The 19,132-nt window shown below is 38.8% G+C and overlaps 1 protein-coding gene and 1 long non-coding RNA gene across 18 annotated transcripts in view; one reads left to right on the forward strand and one right to left on the reverse strand.

Annotated features, from left to right (window-relative positions):
- The window catches only part of LOC102161909 (uncharacterized), a 144,509-nt gene extending 129,776 nt beyond the window's left edge, over window positions 1–14,733 (forward strand). For 6 of the 14 annotated variants that reach the window (XR_014811905.1, XR_014811900.1, XR_014811908.1 and 3 more), the window contains 3 exons: window positions 965–1,150; window positions 5,614–5,702; window positions 14,615–14,733. This is a non-coding gene — a long non-coding RNA (uncharacterized LOC102161909). Of the gene's footprint in view, window positions 1–381; window positions 607–964; window positions 1,151–5,572; window positions 5,703–12,999; window positions 13,122–14,614 lie in introns of those variants that run through there. The other 8 variants (XR_297970.4, XR_014811903.1, XR_297971.4 and 5 more) reach the window with 5 other exon arrangements.
- SLC12A1 (solute carrier family 12 member 1) overlaps window positions 1–19,132 on the reverse strand; it is a 90,207-nt gene that overhangs the window by 51,671 nt on the left and 19,404 nt on the right. Inside the window, 9 exon segments of one of the 4 annotated variants that reach the window (NM_001444999.1) lie at window positions 60–167; window positions 1,340–1,491; window positions 4,289–4,373; window positions 10,447–10,574; window positions 12,542–12,653; window positions 14,592–14,702; window positions 15,792–15,931; window positions 18,104–18,199; window positions 18,717–18,812. In NM_001444999.1, the coding sequence (NP_001431928.1) occupies window positions 60–167; window positions 1,340–1,491; window positions 4,289–4,373; window positions 10,447–10,574; window positions 12,542–12,653; window positions 14,592–14,702; window positions 15,792–15,931; window positions 18,104–18,199; window positions 18,717–18,812 (1,028 nt within the window). 4 annotated transcript variants of the gene reach the window in all.

Raw genomic sequence — 19,132 nt, forward strand, 5'->3', positions numbered from 1 at the left:
GATCCATGTTCAGTGGCAACAGCAGGAGGGAAAACACATGCTCTGGTGTCTGTTGTCACCTGGAACACTTTGGGTGCGCTGACAAGGGAGGCCAGGGCCGAGGAGAGTGTCGCCGAAAAGATGCCAGCAGTGATGAGGGGGCCAAACCCTGACACCATGCTCATGACCTTGAGGAGAGAGGGCCAAGTAAGGAGTCTCATCCAACAGAATAAAAAAAAAAAAAATAAGCCAAATTTTTATGCACATACTTCCCTTTCTACTTTTTGAGATTTGAAATCTCTTTTAAAAGTTAATTGCTTCTAATCAGATTTTTTTCTCCCCGGCTTCATTCTCAAGCTCTTAATAGTTGTTTTTTTTTTTTTTTTTTTTTTTTCAAAATAGGAATGGCCTTGTTGGTGTTGGTATTGTTTTTTACAAAAATAATAAATGCTCAACCCAGTACATCTAGAAGAAATTGGGAAGAGTAAACAAGGAAATGATTACTTGGTAACAATTTCTCCCCTCTGTCCTTTCCGGGAATCTTGTTTCTTGGACCATGAGAAATTCCATCCAACAGAAAGTGGTACTTTAATAAGGTTTGGGGAGGGAGCCAGCTGTTTACCAGTCTTTTCAAGGCATTAGCCTTTCTTGCTCTTCCTGCACATAGAAGCTTTTCAAACCTTTGCTTTTTCTGCACTCGTTAAACGTAATTTTGGATCTGAGACCTGATGAGATTCTATCAATTGAAGTCATATTTTGGAATAATGACTTCAGCTGAGTTAATTTCTCTTTGTTGGTTGTTAAAATAGATGAATGAAGCCTTCATGACAAATTTGCTTCTCCCTCTGCTCACCAATCATTCAGACAAATTAATACATTACAAGTTCTACAGTTTTCCCAACTTCCCTTGTTCCTCCCACCTCGTTTACCTTCCCCCACCACCACTCACAATTTCCCTCTTGGCCTTGTCCTCTATGCACTCCAGGACCACCACAGAGGCGTTTCCTAAGCTGAGGCCCAAGCATGAAATGCATTGCAAGTGCTCACTAATCGAAGCCTCTCCATCTCCCCACCAAGAAATCTTGTACAATTGATTGGAAGATACATAATGGCGAGTGGTAATCTCCCTGGTGATGCAATTCACACAAGTGCCTGTTCTCTCCTCACCACAGTGAGTGTAACCACATAATTAATGCCTATGTGATTCCCTTCCTTCCCACACAGATTTTTCCTTGCTGAATTCGAATCAGTCAATAACTAATCTGTTGCAGAGTCAGAAGTTTCATTATACATGGTGTCCTTAAAATGAAACCAATAGAAAATAAACATTATTATTATTTTTTTTTTTTGAAGTTCGAACCTGGAAATTGTTCATCAGCCCATATTGACATGGTTCATGCCGACATCTTGAGAAATCGTAGCCTAACCCACAGGCTGCTGAACCATTGCAATTCATCCCAGAAATGATGGTGTCATTCATGCTTCCAGTGGCATCTCTGACCACACAGGCCCCTGAGAAAACAACCATGGCTTGTCATTTCTTTATAGGAAGGGTTCTGTTCCCTTAAGGTTTTTCTTCTGAAAACATACATAGTTTACCTTGACTTTGAACAGGTCCATTGCCTGTCTTGTCTTCACTGTCAATGCTTCCTCTGACATGTGACCAGGAAGTCCCATCCTCTGAGACCTGGGAGCAACCCCTGTCTTTAAGAGGCTGCCACTTTCCTGACTTGGATAGTTTTAAGTTTTAGTTTTTTTGCCCTGCCTCTGTAAGACACTTGGGCTTGAGACTCTGTTACTTTCTGAAGTGCACACAACAGTGCTTTGCACATAATATGTTTTCAATTCAAATTTCTAGGTTAGTCCTACTGTTTTTCAAATGGAAGGATTGATTTCCTCATCTGTGAGACAACTGAGGGAGGACATTATTGATTTCTAGTAATTAAGAGAACTAAGTCCTTATTTTCAACTAATGATACCCCTTGCATAATTTTTTGCCCAGCTCTAATTTTACTTTATATATAATTTTAATGGTTTGGAGTTCCCATCATGGCGCAGCAGAAATGAATCCAACTAGGAACCATGAGGTTGCTGGTTCGATCCCTGGCCTCACTCAGTGGTTTAAGGATCCATTGTTGCCGTGAGCTATGATGTAGGTCACAGAAGCAGCTTGTATCTGGCGTTGCTGTGGCTGTGGCATAGGCAGGCAGCTGTAGCTCTGATTCGACCCCTAGTCTGGGAATTTCCGTATGCCGCAGGTTCGGCCCTAAAAAGACAAAATAATAATAATAGTAATTTTAATGGTTTAAATAATACAGAAAATATTTTGGAACAAAATATTTAGATTTCTTAGGTAATGTTCATAGTCAAATAATATTCTATCAAATATTTATTTCAGTTTATTCCATTATTTTTATACATTTGGGTATTTCTGTTATTTTTCTATTATAAACATGTCTATGAACATCTTTGTGCATAAAATTTTTCTTCTGTAATTCAATGTATTTCTCTAGGATAGACTTCCAGAAATGGACTTAGGAACTTTTCAAAGATCCTCAATATATATTTTAATCACTGACTTTTCTTACAAATTTTTCTAACTTTGCCACTATGTGTTTGATAGGATTATTGAAAGGTATGAATATAGGCCTGAAATATACATAAAAATTTCTGAACTACCTGAAAGATAAATACAAACTAAATGCTAGTCAATGAAACTGTTCGTTTCGCTTTTCAACCTCCAGCCAGGGTGAGTTCTCATTCCTTGCTAATTATTTTGAGAGGTCTCACTGACAAGTACTAATGGGAGCCCTCAATTTTAGACATGGAATTTGTACCCCGAATCTGGGAAAGACGTAAAAATTGTAGAATTTTCTAGTTGAAAGAGCCATGTAAAATAATCAGTGCAGGAGTCCTTTTTACATAGCCCTGCCAACCTCTACTTAAACACTTAAAATTATGGATATTGGTTACCAAGCAAAACCATGCATTTCAGATTTTACCTTTTTGCATTGCCCATTTATGTTGAGCTGGCTTTTTAAAATCATGTGTTTTAACTTCTGCATAAGTAGAATTCCCCAAATTCCTATGAAACCAAGCCCTGAGCCATGTCATTTTCACTAATGCCAAGCCATGGACTCCCACGACTATCCTTCTCCTATCCTGGGAAAAGTACAGAAACACAGATTTTTCTGCCCATCAAAGGCAAAAAAAAGAAGAATCTCTGAAGTCAGGTCTATACCTTTCATTCCTTCCTTTTTACTTTGTGTGAGAAAGAAAGAGCATTTGGGAAATGTAGCTTTAGGTGATTTCATTGTCATTTTAAAATGTGTCAATTTCCTAAAGCATTGGAATACAATTTCTTTCCGTGTAACTAAACTTGGAAATGTCACAACAATATAGTTAACAACATTATCCAGTTTCCTGAAATAAGAGGCAGTAAGAGAAGCAAGAATCTAAGTTATTTGTTTTGCTCTTTTCTAAGTAATCCAACTCAACATGTATGCTTTTTCTCAATTTCCCTTATATTAAGAAGAGGACAACTAGGATATGCCCTTTTAAATGGTCATCTGGACTTCCATGGTGGTTTAGCCTAGAGCTGTATTCCTGAGCGTGCACAGAAAAGCTTTCTTCTCTGAATGTTCCACATTGCTTCCTCTCCAGTAATGGCATAAGTTTGAGATGACCCCTAACCAGGAGGAGGTGTGGCTGCAGGCAGCAGGTGGAACAAAAGTCAGCTTAAGAACTGCAGGCAAATCCACATATTTTCTGCTCACTGAGCAGTGTGGGGGCTGGCCACCCACACTGCTGGCAGCTGGGTCTAGTTCTGATTGCCTGCCAATTGGTGACAGTAACATTTCCATATTAGGGACAGCAGTGGAAAGAGGAGACACAGTCATCCATTCTATATCGTTCATACTTTCCTAAGACTATTGTCTTGTTGTTTTGGGGTTTTGTTGTTGTTGTTGTTGCTGTTGTTGTTTGAGGCTTCTTTTACTCTCTTCCTCACCTGCCTCCTAAGGGCAAGGGAGCTGGATGCTAGAAATGGTAGATTCTTGGGCAGTGGAATTATCACCTAGAGCAGCAGAATGGAATCTTTTTATGTTCAGGTCTACCTTACTCCTGACCCAGAGACACCTAGGTTACAGTTTAGTTGCATTCAAACCACTAGAGCATCCAAGAAGGGAATTCAAATTGTTGCATATTAAAATTTTTTCTACATGTATTCCTTGGAGACCCCACTGGATGTGAAAAAACATTTGGACCCCTTGTGATTCTGGCATTCTGACACCAGAGACACATAACTTACCTACACAAATAGCAACTCCTATGTAGGCAACAGTAGTGATGAAGATGGCCAGCATCGTCCCTTTGGGGATGGCGTCTTGGGGATCCTTTGAAAAAATTGTAAATGAGGAATGAGCAGACTGCATGGAATAAGAAACAGATGTCACTTGGAGTTATTTCTGTATTTTCAAAATTTTAGGTTACCCTTCCTGAGGCAAGTTCTAAAAAAAAAAAAAATCAAGCAAATGGCAAAGTGGTGAGCTCTAGTTAGGTGTTTAGAGTGAGTAAAGAACTCTGTAGAACTTTGTGCTGAACAGAGGTGATCTCTCGCTACCTAGGAGGGAATATTTATACAAAAGGAGACAATTATTTCACCCCCTAATGCCCCTCCCTTCCCTTTATCTCCTGTGAATTTTTAAAAATTCTTATTGGAGTATAGTTGACTTATGGTCTCAAGTGAATTTCATGCAGATGTGTCAAACCCAAAGTATTAGGGGAGACATACAAACATACCTGACACATTGATAATATCTCTGCATGTATTGGTTTTATGCTAAGCTCAGGCTTGCTTTTTTTTAAAAAATCATTTTTGACTGAGCAAAAAGGATGATCTGCTACATTCTCCAATCCCCCAAATTTCCCATTTGGAATTCTAGTTCAGGAATAACTGCAATGGGAGATATTTAATTTCCATAAGCAGGCATAAAGAAAGAAGCAAATTTAAGCTTATACCAGAAAATGGGCTTTTCTCTTGCTCATAAATGTATATAAATTCACCAAGCTGAGCTCACATCATATACAATATACCATTTTATATGCTATTTGGGGGGCTAAATCATAGCATAATCAATTTTCAAGCAGCATAACTTCTAAATAATTGAATTCAACTTAACAGGGGTTATTACATAGAGATTTCAATGTATTCGTTGCTTATGAAAGACAATGCTGCCATATAGTAGGAGTCAATAAATACTGAATGGAGGAAAAAACAATTTCAGGAGGCATCAGTTCCCCCCCTCCCTCAGAGGACATTAAACTCATCAGAACAAGTGAGCAATCAATGCAGTCAAACAAAGCCTGAGTTTTGTGTTTTGTTAACTTAAACCTGCTGATCAAATTCATCAGAACTATCAACTCATGGTGAATGGGGACTCAACCTGACATCTGGAAATATCAACTAAACCAAGCAAACCTGCCCTGCCCCCCCCCCAAGGGGAATGACCCAGCCCTATGCAGCCACTCTGTATTCACACATTCCTTCCCACTCTTGAAGGAATATCTGTGCACAGGATTTGTTTTGATACAGATGTACCCAGCCTCTTCATTCCAGACTACTATCTCCAACAGAGAATGTGGCAAGTGTGTGCAACTGAGTAGCACATAGAAGAAAGAGAAGTCTACATAGCTGAAGTGGACGCCCTCAGTCTCCATCCATGGTATGTTTCAAATTTTATTTTATTGATTAAGGATTTCTTGGGATCTGAGTGAAATGTGAAGAATTGGTGTTAAATGGGAAGAAAGGAAAAGATGTATGAAGATTTACAGTAGTCTTCTACCTAAAACACAAAAACTTAGTTTTTATTTAGAACTGTTTGCTACAAGCTTTTAATTTACTTATTTGGGACTTACATGAGGTTCAGACTTGACCTGATGTAAATCAACATGCCAGTATCCTAACATCTGGTCATATACTCACATTGTTTTCTCTGGATACCTTTCCCTAGACAGGGCTCAAGGCTTAAGACAGATTGTTAGTTTTCACTCTAAATGTTGATTTCCATCCCTCAAGCAGTAATCCCAAATCTCACCTTTTATCATCTTTCCTCGTTAAGTATTTATTTTCCTTATGACAGAGTACAAGCAGTCTATTAGGTTGCTGCTTTTTGAGTGTCAACCACATTCTAATCTTACATCTCAGATAGTGCATCTAAACTCTCCTATTTGACCTGAGCACCTCCCAAATCTTGTCCCAGGCATATATTTATAGGCTGTCAAGAGCCACCTTGAGAAGGATTCTGAGGCTGCGAGCAGAGGCAGCATCTTGCATATCCCCAAAGTGTGTAAACTTTGCTAAGTTGAACTGAATCTATTATGTTCTAGTTTCACTCTCGGAAATATTATCAACATGTCCTGAAGTTTCCTTGCCACTTCCCAACATGCAGTCACCTTTCAGTCCTTATCATGCTTGACCACTCTGGCTTTCCATCATGTCAATGATTACTTCTCAGAGCACTCTCCTCTCAACTTGTATGACCCCACTCTTTTCTCTTGGGTTCGCCTACCTCTTAGTTCTTTCTTTTTCTTCTTCGTGAACTCCATTTACACCATTTATACTTTCAATGTCCTCTGTGTGCTACTTTGGTCCTCCTCCCTCCTCCTTCTTGCTCAAATCAGGACAAGCTCCTCCACGCCAGCTCCTAGTCCTCACCTACTTCCTCTTCAGAGCTCAGACTCCTAAATGTAGCAACCCACTAGACATCTCCCCCAAGATGTCCTTCTGCCCTTTTGACCCCAGTGCCCAAATGGGAGCTTCTGTTCACCATGGAATCAATTCGGTCAGCTGAAGCCAGCATTAAAAGGATAGAATAGAATAGAACTCATGTGAAAATATCAGAAGATACAATTTGTAAGAAGTGAAGAACTGTCTGTACAAAATTTCTGTATGTGGTCACTTGACCATCATGTGTAATGTTTCCCTTACTGCAGATCATAGTGAAAAAGCGTGCTTTCCATTTCTTCTTCTTGCTCTTAACAAAGCTGGCCCCTTTGATCCATTTTCCCTGCCATGGCCTTAATTCAAGCTCATGTAGTTTCTTGTCCAGACTACTGAAATCTCCTCTAACTGATCTTTCTGCCTCTGGGTCTCCCTACCTATCACTGCTCTTTGACCCCTTATTCCATCCCTCACAAGCTGCTAGCAAGCTCTCTTTAAAACATGTATCTAATCATGGTACTCTCTGTCCTAACTTTCTTAGTGTCTCTAGCTAGATGTAGGACAATACCCAAACTCCATTGCTCACAGTTTAAAGGATCTCAGAGTCTTACATAGTAGTATATAGTAGTCTGTGTGCTAAAAGATAAGTTTAATTGTAAAATCACCAAAGGCTTTTTACACAGAAATAATTCACCTTTTTTACAACAATACAATGACCATATGTGCTCTGAAAATCATGATAGAACATTTTTACATGTAAACTCATTTTCTTTGCATGTAAACTCAAAATCAGGGATTTCTCCTTCAGACTGATAGATAAAGAATAAAATTCTCTACTGATATAGCAACCTAGCAACCTTAAATAAGTTACCACTTATCTTGTGAGAAAGTAATTTTAAGCCTTGCCTTTTTAGATTGGGATATCCTCTGGTTCTTTGCTTACTCCAAGAGTGCTTAGGACACATAGAAGATCTGTTTATTCATACATTGATGGAAAGATTTTACTTGCATATACTACTCCATGCATAAAATTATTTCCATTAACAACATTTTTCTCTGGGCCTTTTTGCAGTCCATGTCGTCTGTTCCAAATATCCCTCCTTTCTTTGTCCTTTTGATGAACTCCTCTTCATCCCTTCAAATCTGGATTGAGATTTTCCTCTGAAAGTCTTCCCTTACTTCTCTGGGGACAGGCAATTACTCTTTCATCTTTCCTTTGCACATGACTCTGTTTCTGTTTCTGATGACTCTTGTAGAGTTAGTCTGTCTCTCTCTTAGACCCTGAGCTCCTTGAGAGAATGATCAAGGTCTTCTTTGCTTTTCCAATACATGGTCTAAGTAGTAAGTGTTGGCTGAGCTGAACTGCCTACTAAATATCTAATAGTAAAAAATTATTTCTGTAGTTCCCATCATGGCACAGCAGAAACAAGTCTCACTAGGAACCATGAGGTTGCGAGTTTGATCCCTGGCCTTGCTCAGTGGGTTGGGGATCCATCATTGCTGGATGTAGGTTGTGTAGTGGTGTAGGTTGCAGTCTGCAGACATAGCTGGGATCTGATGTGGCTGAGGCTGTGGCTATGGCTGTGGCTGTGGCCCGCAGCTGTAACTCCGATTTGACCCCTAGCCTTGGAACCTCCATATGCCACAGGTGTGGCCCTAAAAGCAAAAAAAAAAAAAAAAAAAAAAAAAAAAAAAAAAAATTATTTCTATGGAGTCTAAAGAAAGCACAATATTCTTTAATTTAAATGTGGTCTTATAGGTTATAGAAATTTAAGTCAGTGAACTCTGATACTTTTCCAAATCTGAGAAAATAGAGGCTCAATGTTCATAGCTAAAGTTTGCCAAGCAGTACCACTTACTACTTGAATCATTTTGAACATGTTACTTAATTTTCGTGAGCCTGGGCATACTCTTTTTTATGCCATATCTCTGCTCAAGAATTTACCATGGCACCGTGGTCCTTAATATAACAATTCTAAATACCTTTATTCATTCACTCAATAAATATTTACAGAAGCCTTGCTAGCACCAAGGACACAGCAGTGAACAAAACCAAAAGCAAAGTCCCCACTTTCATGGAGTTCTATTCCAAGGGCAAGCATCGCTCCTTCAGGTCCCTCTAGTAGCCTTTCTCCTTACCATATAAGGTTATCCAGCCTGTGATGGCTTCTCCAGTTGAACCATGAAAGACCCCTTACTGATTCCACAGTTTTCCCATTCCTGTCTGTTCTTTTGTCTTCTCTGCCTGGAACACCCTTCCATTTCCTGACCATTTATCAGTATACAACCTTTGCTTTTAGTTACTTTGCTCAGAAGTTATTTCCTCAAGAAAATCATCCCTAATATAATTATTTCTTCATTATTTTTATTTCATAATCCACTTAGTCAATGCATACAGTTTTTTATGCATTTTTATGCATATCTTCTGATGGCTCTTAAAAGTATTTCTTGTCTTCCAAAGTTGATTATAAATTTATTGAGATAAAACCCATGTCTTCTACTTTTTTTCATGTGCAGTAGAGACAGTTGTCCTCTAATATCCATTCTCACTTTCTTTCTTTTAATACTAGAAACTTCTTAAAATTTTGTCTGAGTACAGGGCTGTCCAGCTAGAGATTACATTTCCCAGTCTTCTTTGCAACTTGGTAAGGTCACAGAGACTAAATCCTGTCAGTGGAATGTCAGCAGAAGTGATACATGCAAGATCCGGGGATTGATTGCCCTCTTCTTCCTTATCCCCCTTCCTGTAGACTGGAATGTGATCTTGGAAATGATCAGCCATCTTGGACTTTGCAGATGAGGGCAAATCCCAAGGGAATGCTAACACAAGAGAGGTCATCTGGAGTTCTGGGCTACCTTTTGGAACAGACCTTTCTTATTCCAGTGAATGGCCTATGACCATGAATATTTATGCACTAAGAAAACAAACTTCTGTCTTATTTAGGTCACTGTTACAGGCCTTTTATAAAACATTCAAACCTACATCCTAACTAATACAATGGTCCTTACAGTATTTGACATAGAATGTGGTGACTGGAGGGCTAAATAAATTCCTATTAAATGAGTGAATGTATCTCTGAATTCAATGGCATAGGAATTCAATAGTAAAGTGATTTGATTTTATTTTTGTTTTTTTCTTAAGTATTCTGTGCTCTTTTCCATTATGTGTTTAAAAGAGAAAGGTGGTTCTTATTATTTTCCATTGAACTGTGTTCATTTTATTGGAAATATGACACACTGTCAATATACTCTGTCCTTCTGATATCACTGGATAAGACTTTTGGAAGAACTATCTGGAATAGGATTGTTTGGCAGCAAATTCTGTCGTTAAAAGATAGGACTTTAAAATAATTAGGATGGAGTTTCTGTTGTTTAAATAACTAGGATGGCTCAGTGGTAAACTGACTAGTATACATGAAAACACGGGTTCAATCCCTGGCCTCACTCAGTGGGTTAAGGATCCAATGTTGCCAAGAGCTGTGGAGTAGGTCACAGATGTGGCTTAGATCTGGCGTTGCTGTGGCATAGGCCTACAGATACAGTTCTAATTCAACTCCTAGCCTGGGAACTTCCATATGCCACAGGTGCAGCTGTTTAAAAAAAAAAAAAAAAAACTAGGAAAACTTGCAAAAATCTTAGTGTTGAGATCTATAGAGAAACATGGTCGCTGTTGCTGCCTATAGCTCCTTGTCTTGCCCAACTGCACCATTACCTTCCAGAACTGCAAAGCAGAGAAAACAACATACCTCTAAATCTCCTGAGATATTGGCACCAGCTAGAATCCCAGTTGCTGCTGGGAAAAAAATGGCAAAGACGGAGAAGAAGCCTTCACCCTTTGTGAAACTTGGCCCAAAGTTTTCTGCAAATATTGATGCTGCAACACAAATAATGAGGAAACTGTCATGCAAACTTTCTTCATAGGTGGGAGATAAAATTACTTTTGGCTTCCATCCATAGCCCTAAATGCAATGTGGAAGCTCCCAGACCAATGATCAAACATGCACCACAGCAGTAGTGACCTGGGGCCCTGCAGTGACAACATGAGAACTCCTGATGACAGCTTAACCTTCTGTGCCACAAGGGAACTCCTTGTGTTGGTATACTTTTGACAAAACTCATGTTAATATTTCCAGGAGTCAAAATATGTGTCACAAGGTTTTAGATCTCTAGGACATACTCTGAAAAATCAATAATTTTCATGCCAACAGAAACCCACTCTCTGACTTCTTTGAATCTAGAAGATTGAAAAAGACGTAAATGGAAAATTCTCTCATGACCATAATGGCATACTCACAAATATACTACACCATTGCCCTACACACATACAATTACATTCTCACACACACACACATATATATACACCTTAATCAACAAACTGCTTTTCTATGCTTTTCTTAATTGTAGGAAATCCATAGGTAAGGCTATCTTATATTTTTGTTACTAATATTCTAATCTCTCTGCCCCTAGAGAATGGGACTTAGATTCTAATGCCAAATTCTTATTTTAGGAAAAGATAGATAGATAGATAGATAGATAGATAGATAGATAGATAGATAGATAGGTGTAGATATAGTGAGGACGTTTGCTCATAAAATAATAATATCCCACATATTGTCACCAAATTACTTAAATGAAAAAGGAGCAATCTAGAAGAAAAACAAAGGAAAAGGAAGAAAGAAAAGGAAGGAAGAAAAATATGAACAAAAGAATTTAGCGTGATGCAAAAATAAGGAAAGAAAATTGAAACATCATAAAAATTACATCAGGGACTGGAAGGGAAAAAAATCAGAAGGAAAAAGATGTTAACTTGCAAAGCCAACAAGGCAGTCTTTACAAAGAAAGAGAATCAGGAAGAAAGAAGTGATGTGATGTAAATAAGAAACAAATACTGACAATTGAGTAAATAATGAAGGAAAATATTCAGCAGTGGGTTGTTGAATAGGCTAGAGTGGAAAGATAGGAAAGAGTAGATAGGCAGACTAGAACAGAAAAGAGAAGTCAAGTTTAATGCTCAGTGTCATGCTATTATCACAGGATGCTATATTAATAACCCCTACAATCGTTCATGCCTGAAAACCTGACAGTGATGTTCAACTAGGTAATTCTATAAGAAAGCAAGGTGCAAAAATGTCTAGCAGAAAGAAAACATGACTATGTTTGACTTTGGTGCTCTTGGTAGTTGGACATATTGTCTGAGCTATGTTCTCTTTCATGCGTACACCTTCTACTTCTACTACTTGACAGAGACAACAATGCGTCCAGCACTTTGAGGTTTTCAAAGCACTTTAACATCTGCTAACTTATTTGCTTTGCAAAATCCCCTGAGAAAGTTATTTTTATCACCCCCACCTTGGCAGGAAAATTTGAGACACAGCCATGTTAGGTGACTCATCTAGCTGGTGAGCAGCAGGGTTGAGACTCACTCTGACTCTCCTGACTTAACCCCAGGCTCTTACCTGGGTCATACTGGGACTTCACTGGCTGGGGCCAAAGTCATGGGGATGGGGATGGGGGAGGGCAATGGAAAACCATTTATTGCAAAGCAAGTTATTTGTCATTATGTACCTTGATAATTTTTTTTTTTTTTTGGTCTTTTTGTCCTTTTAGGGCCGCACCCGCAGCATATGGATGTTTCCAGGCTAGGGGTCTAATCAGAGCTGTAGCCACTGGCCTACGCCACAGCCACAGCAATGCGGGATCCGAGCTGTGTCTGCAGCCTACACCACAGCTCATGGCAACACCAGATCCTTAACCCACTGAGCGAGGCCAAGGATCAAACCTGCAACCTCGTGGTTCCTAGTCGGATGCGTTAACCACTGAGCCACGAAGGGAACTCCATACCTTGATAATTAAAGAAACCTCTGGACTTTTTCTCACTGTTGGATGGAATGACAGTTCCAATGAAGAAGTTTGCAATAGCAATGAGAAGAATGACCAGAAGAATCACTTGAGCCTGGAAAGGCAAAGCAACAGGAGGTCAAATTAGATCTATTTAGTGACTTTTTACATAATTATAAAAGTTATAAGTGCCCACTAAGAAAGACCCTGTCTGATAATTCCACTTAAGACTCTACTCTCCAGAGTAAGTAATAAGTGTGTCCTTAAAAAATGGTGTCTTAATAAGCCTTATTTGACCTGAATGTAGATGTTATGCTTTCAATGGGTGCATGTGCTTGGGCACTTGAAGGTGATATTTCAAGAGCATTCTAAGGAACAAGTAGGAAGCCTACTGCAGTGTTCTTAAGAATGTAAATGGGGCCAAAAGATTTAACACTAATAGAAGCTGATTTCTTTCCTAGGCAGGGCACCCATGGATTCCTCCCCTCCCAGTACTAACTGCAGGGGTATGAGAACACAGCATGATTCATAGAATTCTCACGACACCTAGTGCCATTGATACTAGCATGTGTCCAGCGCAAGCAGTCTGCAAGGCTGACCAGCCCAATCACTGTTCTCTAGTCCCTTTGACATTTTGGTATGTTTACCCACTTGGCATTCCCCTGTGCCATTCCCTCTGCTGGAAATGCATTTCTCCCTACATTTTGCAAAATTATTTCTTTCTTTTCATCCATTATATATTATTAGTTACCTCCTCAGAGAGGCCTTTCTTGACCACTGAATCTAAATCATAACAGCTAATATTCATGGAGGGCTTACAATATAACAGATGCAGATGTAGCTTTACCAATGTTTTTTTCAGGTAAATAATACCACCATCAACTGTAAGAAGTAGGTAATACTGCTATAATCATTATAACAATAAAGAAACTGAGGCACAGAGAGGTTAAGTAATTTACTAAAGTTTGTATAGATATAAACCACATCCAAATTCAGGCAGTCTAACTACAGAGCTGGAGCTCTAAATTCTACCCTCTACTGTCATGGAACTGCATTGCCTCCCTCAGGGAATAATCTAACGTATGTTCCCCCATTATGTTCAATCACAGAGCCCTGTTTATTTCCTTTACAGCACTTCACATTTACCATTCTATATTTACTTGTTTATCTACTTGTTTATTACTCATATCCCCATAGACCATATGCTCAACTGCAGCCTGAATTGTGCCTGTGTGTCTGTGTGGGTCACAACTGAATATCCAGTGCCTAGCAGAATGCCCAGCACTTCGTCACTAATAAGCACTTTGTCAATTTCTGTATAGTGTATGAATACATAATGCACACATAAATGCCATGTAGGTACATTCCTGTTGCCTCATGGAAGTGGGAGGATCTGGCCATCTTTCCATTTCTGGTGACCACCCAAGGTCTAGTTATTGTACCTCCAAGACATATAGGAACAAAGAAGTTTCCATTGTCCGAGTCACTGTAGAGTTACAAAGCAAGCAAAAGTCATGCTCCCCATCTTTCAGAAATTTACTAACTGGTTTACTAATAGTTAACTCCAGATATTCTCTAGTTCCAGGGCCTCAGATGCCCTCAAATTTTGGCTGAATTACTAGGTTTCAGAGAAGAATGATAGCTTCTGCTTCTGTTATCTTCTCATAACACACTTGTAATTTCTAGTGGGCTTCAGCACTCACGGCAAGCTTGGAAACAGATACCTGGAATATGATTAAAAGACACAGGCTTCCAGTATGTACCATTGCTATGATCATAATGCATCTGTGCATGAAGGGGGCGGCAATCATGTGTCTATGTGACTATAGTATAAAGAAGAACCAAGCACAGGCCTGATCACATGAGCTATGAGTTATGACTGCCTGGATTTAGTGCTTGGAGGGCTTGGTGTTACACTGAGTGCTAACCTGACTGCTTTTACTACAGAAAGTAATAACAACAATTCTTTTGGAATATGGGGTTCCTTCTATTCCTGCAATTTGTTCAAGAAACTGACCAGCAGTTGTTGATAACATCATTTTGAGATATTCACCTTCGCTTCCCATTCCATTCCAGCTACTGAAATTCCTAAAAGAATCACCACTGTGATGGAGCCTATTATCCGGATGTCATTGGTTGGATCCACCATCATCGAATCACTCTCCTGGAGCAAAAAAAAAAAAAAAAAAAGTATATATATATATATATATATATATATATATATATCAAAATGGTTAGAGATGGAGATTTTTTTTTTTTTGGCCTGTATGTCTTATGTGGCATTTAATAGTAAGAAGAAATATACACTAATATCTGGGGCTACACAGGAAAATAAAATAATGAAATGCTCATAAATTTGAGAAGATAAAGAATCTAATGTTATTTTTTCCCTATAATAATAGGCCTTTTATAGCCAAAGTTAGGAGTTAGAAATTTTAGAGAATCATTCTAATCACAGCTTTTGAAGCTATTGTAGCACGAAGTAAAAGTATGCATACATACACGTATCATGTTTTATTTCAGAAGAAAGACTAATTATTTTTGTGTCAAGAGGAATCCTAGAGGAGTAAAAATGATGAGTGGCTACTATTGTGAGTATCAGAAAATAAGTGCTATGAGCAATATAATCCACGCATTTATTCATCTAATTTTCAAAGAGAGGTACTGTTACCAGTTGAATTCCGTGTCTGTTATCACTACCATGAAAGGAAGACTAGAAAGAGGTTAGCTCTTATATAGCTAATTAGTGTGCTCACATGTATACCATCCAGATGGGGCACCTAAACTAAAAAATGTCTAGTTTCCCGCAGTGAGTTGTTCTAGTGTTTGAAAACCTATAAGCATAATTATAATATTGCTGCTGCTGATAATACCCATTATTTATCTTTTCTTTCATATTTTATATGTACTATATATATTTTTATATTTCATGTACCTGATTTCATTTTATCTATATCACATTTCTATGAAAGACTTCGAACAGTATTATTAGCCCGTATTATAGATTTGAAAAACAAGTTTCAGATGAGCAGAGGTACTGGTCTAAAATCTCTCAGCTGATAAATGTGAGAGCCAGAATTCTGAGCCAGTTCTGATGCCATGCCTAGGCTCCTTCAACTATATTCAGCTTCCATATTCTGCAGAATAAATCTATTTTCTCTCATATTGCCATAATGATATCCCCAAGTGCCTGAAAAAGCAAATTAAACCAAATTATCTTGCTTAGCTGAAGAAAAGCAAAGCTTTTAATTACCTTAAGGAGATCTACCACAGTCTCAGCAAATCCCACCACGTACATAGCAACAGCCACTGCATTGGCAAAGGCAAAGATCAAGCCTATAGACCCACCAAACTCGGGCCCTAAGCTTCTGGAAATAAGGTAGTAAGCCCCACCTGAAATAAGAAATGAATGTGCTTTACATTGAGGATCTGTTAGAGGACTTAGTACATATGACCAAATAATTTTGAATGTCTGAGAACATTTAAATACTAAGTATTCTAATAAAAATATTAAAAATCCTAGTAATTTCAGAAATCTTATATCACCTTAATGAATAACTTAGTCCTTCCTTGTATTCTGTATATAATCTGCAATAGAACTATCCTGACTAAATAAAATCCAATACATGTAGATATTTTTTGTCTTTTTAGGTCCAGCATATGGAGGTTACCAGGCTAGGGGTTGAATAAGAGCTATAGCTGCCAGCCTATGCCACAGCCACAGCAACGGGGGATCCAAGCCGCGTCTGTGACCTACACCACAGCTCCCAGCAACACCGGATCCTTAACCCAGTGAGCAAGACCAGAGATAGAACCCACAACCTCATGGTTACTAGTTGGGTTCATTAACTGCTGGGCCACAACGAGAACTCCAAAATCCAATATATCAAAACCTATAGTTCACAAATGCTGCAAATAAGAATACCCTAAATTCTTTCTTTTAAAAACTTCATTGGAGAGTTTCAATCAATAATATAACTTAAGTACAGTAGGATCCCATTGCCTATCCATTCCAAATACAAGTTTTGCATCCAAAAAAAACACCCCCAATATGCCCATCCATGGGATCCTACTGTACAGCATAGGGAAATGTATGTGATTGGGTCCCTTTGTTGTACAACAGAACATGAAACATTGTAAATCAACTATACTTCAATAATAAAAAAAAAAGAAAAAATAATATATAACTGAAGTAAAATTTCATTTCTGAAATTTCTAGGAACAGGCAGGCCTAGGCAGAAAATGAAGTAGGTTAAGTTTATCATTGTCATTCTAACTTCCTTTCTGGTGTAATTTCTGGTACACATTTATGACATAAAAATGTACCTGTGTAGTGCTATATATTATCCACTTTATAAATCAGACTTAGTTTTTATGGTTTTAGCTCAAGAAGGCATGGTTATTGCCAAATACCCACATGTGCACGGGAGTGGCAAATCGGAAGTAAGGTAGGAATGATTGTTTCTACCTTGGACCCTGAAAAGGAAGTTCTGCACATAGCTGTGTACTTCCGTGCACAGAAAAGACTGAGCCAGAGTGGTTAACTGCCTAGAGAGTACTAAGAGCAGGTTACTGAAGGTAAAAATGACTAAATGTTGAAAGGCCTAGATAACTAGATGATATCACAGACCATAGTGGATTAATGACTTCCCATTCTGAGCTATCTTTAGAGATAGACAGAAGTGGTAGGGGAATGACACTGAACACACATATCTACAACCAAAACTATCTTTCACTGAAATGTTTTTCACTATTTCCTCCACTATATTAACTCCTTTGAGTTAAGAGGATAGCATTATCTCTAAAAATGTAAACTTTCATTTAGGTGGGGCAAATCTCCATTACTTTTTTGTCCTGATTACATTCAGTATCTTAGCAGTCAGTAACTAGGCTTGGTCAAAATGAGAGATAGGTAGAAGCTGTGAGAGGAGCTGGGTTGTGAGTAGGATGGTATTTTAACAGGCTCTGGATAGGAATACCTGGATAAGGTTCCTAGGTAGAAATCCCAGGAGCCAGAATAGGAGGGGGAGGAATAGAAGTTAGAAGAGCAATGATAAGTTTCATCCACACATTTTCTGCCAAGGCCTGCTTGTTACTGGATGATTTGAAAGTAACTCTGTTTATTTGTTTGTTACATTTTTTAAAAGAATGCTTCTCATGCTTGTTGGCCATTGGGAGCATAGTGTTGGGTGAACTCAGAGGGCTCACTGGGTGGGAAGTGGCAGCTGGGGTATTGGAGAAGCTCTCTTCTGAGGGGCCTGAGAGAGCCAGTGGGGCTCATCTAAGGCACAAAGACCCATATATTTCACTGTAACACTCTATACTTTCTTCCAAAACACTGGTCATTCTCTAGAAAATTGTTTAACCCCAGGAAATGGGCTCCAAAAATCTTTCCTGGAGATCTCTTAATTTTAACTGAAAAGTATCATGCCTTGCTGTTGCTTGTTTGTTTTAAGGCTTTGAGGACTAATTATCTATATGCAAAATTTACTTCCAACATTAAAGCAACTCTAGACATCACTACATAACCAAAGCTTATAGTCACACGTAAATGAGTTGGCTTACCTCCTCTTACTACTCCATTTGTGCAAATAGCAGACATAGAAATACCTGTGAGTGTTGTCACGACCACACTCAGGCCAATGATGATGACTCCAAGACCTGAAAAATCCCCCAAGAAAGGTGTTTGGCTCCAGTACTTCAAGAAGAGAAGGTGACAGTCTGAATCTTGACAAGGAAGGGTCAGTCTCCTCATGAAGAACCTGAAATGTTCTAAATGATCCCATTCCATCGAGGTCTAGGAAATTCTAGGAAGCACCTGAAATGTACTAAACTTTAAAACTGAAGCTGTGTCAAAGAGTCATTTTCCAAGAAATGCAAGCAAGAGGCGTGCACTGCTGAAAAATAAAACATTTCCCCAAGGAATCTGAATATCTGGAAACCATGGCCTGCAATGTGCCAGAGAGGACCATTAGAGAAGAGCCCACAGCTGACCAGAGTAAACAAAGACAATACACACAGTACCTTATGTTTCCTTCTGCATCCAGCTCATCCAAATACTTAGCCAGGCTTCAAGAATATGGACCACTTTCTTGTTCCCACCAAAAAGAAATATATAAAAAGTTTTTGCCTACCCGTAGCAAATGATGAGAGCATTTATATATCTTAGAAATTTTACCTCCACGAACAAACCCGTTAGTTGCTATTGCAGAAGTTGACAACCCAGTAATAGAAGTTACCATGGTGGAAAGAAGAATTATGAGAACTCCAAGACCTGTTAGCAATGAAAGATAGAAGATATTACATTTCACTTTTCTTCCTTGGATTCCCTCTTGCTGCAAACTATACTGCTTTGAATTTAAGCTTTCACGTCCAAGACTTGGGCCCCAGCGGAGTTCCTTTGTGCTAAGGAGAAACTGGTTTGCCTGGCGTAAAGATCAAGTCGGAGAACTCCTCATTATGATGAAGGATGGTTTCCACAAGTAAACACAATCTAAAATTCAGCCCTGGAAAGGAAAAGTTGACTTATGCAGGTGTCCTGGGAGAGAAACTACCCTAGCTGTGAAAAGAGAAAACATAACATTTGACCTTCTC

The sequence above is a fragment of the Sus scrofa genome, chromosome 1 (assembly GCF_054392235.1).
Source record: "Sus scrofa isolate SSC_HxYL_T2T_F1_AM1 chromosome 1, Sscrofa_HxYL_maternal_Yorkshire_Landrace_v2.0, whole genome shotgun sequence".
NCBI lineage: Eukaryota > Metazoa > Chordata > Mammalia > Artiodactyla > Suidae > Sus > Sus scrofa.